A 6,328-nucleotide genomic window follows, 5' to 3' on the forward strand; every position below is an offset into this window, starting at 1 on the left:
GGACATCATGCTTCGTTAAAGAGGGTCAGCAAGAAAGAGGAAGACCCTCACTGAGACAGACTGACACGGTGGCTGGAAAGATGGGCTCAAGCAGGGCGAGGATGTGAGGACGGTGCAGGCCCAGGCAGTGATCCTTTCTGTTGTACATGGGGCTACTTGACAGCACCAAACAACAACAATGTTCCAGAGTATGGCTCTACCACACTGGGTTGGCCCATTCATCTGCCGATGGCTATTGTGAAAAGTGCTGCAGCAAACACTGAGTACAGGCTTCTGTTTGAGGTCTTCAGTTGGGACTTGTTGGAAATGTCCTAGATAGACCTGCATGCAAATAACTGTGGGAACACTGATCCAGATGGAGTGGGGCACAGAGCTCTCTCTCAGGCCTCCACAGCCCTGCTCTCCCCTACCATGTCTTCCCTTACTCTCCTTCCCACAACCCTCCCAAACTTGCAGACTTAGCTGACCCCCAAGACTCTACTCCAGTGTCACCTCCTCCGAGGAGCCTTCCGCACTCCTCCCATGCAGACCGGCTGAGGGGGCGCCCCACCTAAAGCTGCAGCACCCTCCACTTCTCCTGCCCTTGCCCCTGGCCCACAGTCCTGAAAGCACCCGCTGAGCACGAGCGGCACCTGCAGACAGGGACCACTGGAGTCTGCGACCAGAGCCTGTTCTGGCCTGGCCCAGAGTGGCCACTTGGTGGACAGCCACCAGCCAGCTCCAGAGCGGCCCCTCCTCACAGCCGCCGCGGCCCACCAGCAGCTCCACCACCTTCAGCCCGACCCCCGCTGGAGGAGGTGATGACACAGGAAACACGAGCCTGTGGAGAGACCGGAGTCCAACTTCCAGCCAGTGTCAGCGGAGGCCTGGGTGCGCTGGGAGGCTAAGGTTTCAGGGGAGCCACCAGACCGAGACAGACGAGCAAGAATGGCCTGGTGATCTGTTTCTGAAAACCCTGCGGATCACGGCAGTCGGATCCCCGGCCCACGGTGGGAATGAATGGCGTGGAGCCCGGCAGCAGCCCCTCCTGCTGTGCACGGGGTCACCAGGAGCCAGGGACCAACTAAATGGCCGCTAGCCACAGCAGGCCCAGCCCTGAGTGGGGTGCCCCACAGGGACACAAGCCCCTGGCCAGCTCCGACAGGGCCCCCAGACGACTCTCCTCAGCCCGTCCAAGTCTAGGCCTGCCTCACTGCCAGGAAGATGCGACCCCCAGCCCTCTCCACAGTGCAGCCGTGTGACACCTGTGACGGCAGCGACGGGTCTGCTCCCAGGCCCCCTGTGGCGCTCAGCAGCAATGCCTCATGCCGACAAACCATCCCAGCACCCTAACCTCCTCTCGTGTACCCCAACCCCAAAGGGAGAAGGGTGGAAACCAATCCAACTCAGAAGACACAGGACACTGGACACTCACTCCCCTTCACATCCTGTTTCAAATTCACGTCAAAAGAGCAGCAAGCCCACCTCTGGCGGGAGCAGGGCCTGGCATGCAGTCGGATACCAGAGTGCGCACTGGTCCCGGGCGCCCACCCCAGGCCCCTGGGCCCACACAGAGCCACCCACCACCACACGGTGCCTGAAGACACTCCCGAGCCCCAGAACCAAGGCTAACCTGCAGCACAGGAAGCTGCAGGCTGGGGCAGGTCCGAGGCAGGGTCTGGCCCCGCTCAGTGGCACCCCGGCAAGACCAGAGGAACTCGTCCTGGGGCAGTTCCCTGGAGACCCAGGAGCCCTCTGCCCTGGAAGGAGAGGGGGGCCGAGCAGAGGCACTCAGGTCCTGTGGGCCCCAAGTCCATCAGCATCACTAGGCCTGCATCCGAGGTTTCAAGATCCTTCGAGGAGCGCAAAGGTTTCACACTAAGGAGTCTGAGGAGCGCCAGGGCACACAGGTGAAGACCATTTCCCATCCATGCTGCCCACGGAAAGACCATGACCATCTTCAAAGATTCTCAACCACCCTTCCTAAGGCTGGGAGGGGGTCGCTCGCCTGACCCGCCGACCACACCCCAACCAGACTCAGTGAGCACCCGAAACGTGGACAGTGCACACAGTAACCCCGGCGCTCCCGTTTGCAAGTTGGAAGCTCGCAATCTCCTCCTCAGCTCGCCGGAACCCGTTCTCTGTCCCTCAGCCCTGTGAGCCAGGGCTGTGCTGAGAACCCAGCAGGGAGCCATTCCAGGCTGCCCTTATTTGACTGCACGCTGGGCTGGAGCTGTGAGCAGAGGCCTCCGGGGTCCTGCAGCAGGAGGTGCAGGCTGCGCCCCACCTCAGAGAACACGCCTGCTGACAACAGAGCAACCGTAACATCCGGCCCTTTCCACCAGGCCAGAAAATAAAAGTTCAAATGAAACCCACCCAGCGTCAGCACGCCAATACTTAAGCACCACCACCATTTCCTCTTGGCTTCCTGCAGGGAAACCGTTCAAGTGATAACATGGCCAGACACACATGAGCACTGCCCTTGCCTAGTCCAACTTCACGGCCATGGAGTCAATTCCCACTCACAGTGCCCCTACAGGTCAGAGCAGGGCTGCCCCAGGGTGTCTCCAAGGCTGTCATCTTTACGGAAGCAGACTGCCACATCTTTCTCCTGCAGAGCGGCGGGTGAGTTCAAACTGCCAATCTTTCAGCCTGCAGCCAGGCACCTACCCACTGTGCCACCAGGGCTCCCACCCTTACCTGGTAATAGGTCTTAATGCTCCTCACCAAGATGCTCAGGTTCTGAATGCGAAGGTTCACATCATTGTTGACGTGTTTGTTGATGCGCTGGTTTGTCGGCCTGGGATCTCTAGGGAAAGAAACACAAGAATGGACGTGGCATCTCCCAGCACCTGCCCACTTCCTCTCCCAGCTGCCGGCTCAGCGCTCAGTCCCCCAGCCCAGGTACTGCTGGGCCTTGACCGCAGGGCTCAATCCACATCCTCATTCTGCCACTGCCGAGCCCTGGGTCTTAGCTGGACCTCCTTTCTGCCCCCGAACTATGACATCCAGCTGTTTGGTTTCCAACAAGATAACAGATAAAAATCCTAGCTCAGATCCTGGATAGAGGGAGAGAACAATGCGGAGCTAAACTCAAAATCATAAAAAAGACCAGGTTTACTGGTCTGCAGAGTCTGGTGAAACCCCCAAGACTATGGCCCCTAGTTACCCTTCAAGTCTAGAATGTAACTCATGCCCATGGCTTCTAGCCAATAAACAGGCATATGGGGCAAACATTTACATCAGGTACATACACTCCTTAGAGCAATCAATCGTGGGAGAACAGAAGGGCAGTGTTTGCACAGGAAGACAGATCAGAGGGCAGGAGTGCACAGGAAAGGAGGACACAAGGAAGAAGTAACTACAGGGAAGAAGTGGGAAGAGAGTTGTTACACTGTGGGGAACTGCGGTCAACGTCATGAAACAAAACGTGCACGAGCTGCTGTATAGAAAACGAATTTGCTCTGTAAACTTTCACCCAAATCACAATAAAATTTTTTTAAAAAAAGTCACTAGCTCACCACAGGCCCCTTAATCGTTATTTCTGTTCCTACCCATTAATAAACATGTACAGATGCAGACAGAAAAGAGTTATGCAGTATAAAAGTCAGTACCCTAACCACAAAGATATTCCAGGACTAAAAGGGTTAAAAACTGAACCAACCAAGACACATGAAATATCAGGAAAGGTCCAAAAACATAAATCCACTGCCATTCCTGACTCATAGCAATCCTACAGGGCAGGGTAGAATTGCCCCATAGGGTTTCCAGAGCCATCAATCTTTACAGAAACTTCCCTGGAACAGCTGGGGGTTTGAACCACTGACCTTTTGGTTTTAGCAGCCACGCACTTTAACCACCACAGTACTAAGGGTCCTAGTCAAGAAGAGTAGGAAAGGAAAAAGAAATGCTGTGTTTCCGGGCTTGATAAACCAATGAAACCATTAACATCCTCTGTAACGTGGATTCTCCCTCCTCCCCCAGGACTTAAGCCGGTCCTGCCTGGGACGCTCATTCCAGGGACATGGCTCTATCTTGAAAAACCGACATAAGCAGTCTATGACATGATGCGGTGTGCCACAGACCCTGCCAAGAAACACCAGGAGCGGACACAAAGAGCGTCCCTGGTGGTGTAGACACGTGACACGCTCGCTGCTAACCGAGAGGCCGGGGGTTCCAGTCCGCCCGGAGGCACCTCAGAGAAGGGGCTGGTGACCTCCTTCTGAAAACCCAGCCCCTGCCAACCCTGCGGGGCCCAGTTCCGCTCTGACCCACGTGGGGACGCCACGAGTCAGAATCGACTCCGTGGCAACCGGTTTAGAGACACAGATAATTCAGATGATTCACGTGGGAAACCCCCAGAGTGTCATTTCTCTTCCAATCTCCTGGAAAAGGCAGGTCTGGTTATGAAACTGAAATCCAACAATTGATCATCTCACTTATCTGTGTACAGGACATTTATCAGAATTCTCCGTGTCTAAAGGCAGACCCGAGCGACAGCTTTTCACAACAAAGCCACTCTCCCCTACGACTGTCCCAAGACAGCAGAAAGGACTTCTAATTCAAATGAGGGCCTGTCTTCACGCCTGCCTGTCATCCAAGCCCTGTGACAGGGTGCGGAGCCTTCTGGGGGCAGGTGGTTAGAAGAGAGGCCGGCTTCCTCCTCCTGCCTCTTAACAGTAGCACATGAAGGGGGTTTAGGGGGCACCAGAAATAAATCTCAGTGCCACTGGGCTTATTCAAACAAAGCCAGTAGTTAGCAGAAAACCATGTCAAACGTCACTGGTGGTACAGTGTTTTTTTAATATAAGCTGTTTAAAATTCAACTATTAAGTAAATATTTGAGATTTACACTAGGAGCCCTCACACTGTGTCAGGTGTGAAGCCAACCTTTCTACATCATAATCAGCTGTGGACTTTACCGAGGCCTCGTGCGGCCCCTAAAACTGTTGCCTGGGGACCTTAAGGCAACCAGAGGGGCTCTTCCCAACTGCCAGGTGACAGCACGTCTTACTGCCCCCCACGCAGGAATGAAGTCTGGCCGAGCCCGGTACATGTTTCCCTTGCAATTCATTCCTGAGAAAATAAAGGTTAACGGTGGGCATGTAAGCCCCAGAGGCCTTTTTAGCTGCGGGAGGGCACCCAGCATTACAAAATCATTTATCCTGAAAGTGCGACTGTCCTGCCTCGCTGAGACACACTCCCAGAGATGAGAAGCAATTTCATGAAGTGACAATGTGCTGCTTACAACAGTAGAGCGCAGAGCACACGCAGGGCTTTCCCACGATGCTGTCACTCTGCTCCCAGCTTTCCCTCCAGTGGGACAGGACTCTGCAGAGATGGGAAAGGTCCCGGCACAGGTCGTGTGGGGCCACTGCCCATGGCTGGGAACCTGGGCTTCCATTTGCCAGAACGTCTCTGACCACCCTGCCTGGATTCTGGGAAGAAATCCCTAATGGAAACACACTCTCAAAGAGCCTTGGCGTTGACTGAATGAGTAATTCAGTAACTCGACTAACAGGTCCTGACCATCAGCACTGCTCATTGAAGTAAGGCTCCCAGGGCAGATGGAGGGGATTAGGAAACAAACCAAACCAAAAGTCTCCGATGGTTGGGGGATGGCTGGGGAAGGCCTAACTACGAGAGGCGCACCTCTCCCCACTACAGGGTCTGCAAAAGCCACACCTCTCCCCACTGCAGGGTCTGCAAATGGGGGTCGGCAGGCAGGGGCTGCACTCCAGCTCCTGCGACTGGCCCACGTTCTCCAGGACAAACTGTCAAACGCCCACGGATCCTTCCAGCGTGAAAACGCTTCGATGAAGCCCAGGTCTGCATCAGCAAGCCTGAACGGTACCTGGTGCTCCATCCAGGAAGACGACATGACCAGAGCCACTGCCCAACTGCATTTCCCAGAAAGCTGCTGCTAGTAACAAGGATCACCTTTACACAGCTATCTACAGCCGTAAAGATTTATGGCCTCAGAAACCCAATGGGGGTCACTGTGAGTCAGCATTGACTTGACAGCAGCGAGTTTGGTTTTGGTTCTCCTTACATGGCAGCCAGAGAACAGAAAAACCCCACATCCTAGCAGCAGAATATTAGAGGACAGGACACAGATGTGGACGCAAGTGTCTGGTAGCTGGTGCCAACTTGGAGCCCTCCAAGTTCAAAGACTAAATTTAACACTGACTTGAGAAGCCAGGTGCTGATGTGGAGAGAGGCAATAGCCAAGGGACATTGCAGGTTAAAAAAGGGACACTACCACCTTTCAGCCAAGTAACATACTGGCTCACAAAATAAGTTATACCACAGTGGTGCGGGGCATTACTAAATGCTGCTCTTCTGGCCA

At 54.6% G+C, this 6,328-nt stretch overlaps 1 protein-coding gene across 1 annotated transcript in view; it reads right to left on the minus strand.

The window, feature by feature from the left end:
* The window catches only part of CCDC88C (coiled-coil domain containing 88C), a 168,188-nt gene that overhangs the window by 155,518 nt on the left and 6,342 nt on the right, over positions 1 to 6,328 (minus strand). The window contains exon 3 of the mRNA XM_042781485.1: positions 2,680 to 2,788. Within this exon, the coding sequence (XP_042637419.1) occupies positions 2,680 to 2,788 (109 nt within the window). The remainder of the gene's footprint in view (positions 1 to 2,679; positions 2,789 to 6,328) is intronic.

Source organism: Orycteropus afer, unplaced genomic scaffold, assembly GCF_000298275.1.
Source record: "Orycteropus afer afer isolate SDZICR_OR568_19922 unplaced genomic scaffold, OryAfe1.0 scaffold00127, whole genome shotgun sequence".
Lineage (NCBI taxonomy): Eukaryota > Metazoa > Chordata > Mammalia > Tubulidentata > Orycteropodidae > Orycteropus > Orycteropus afer.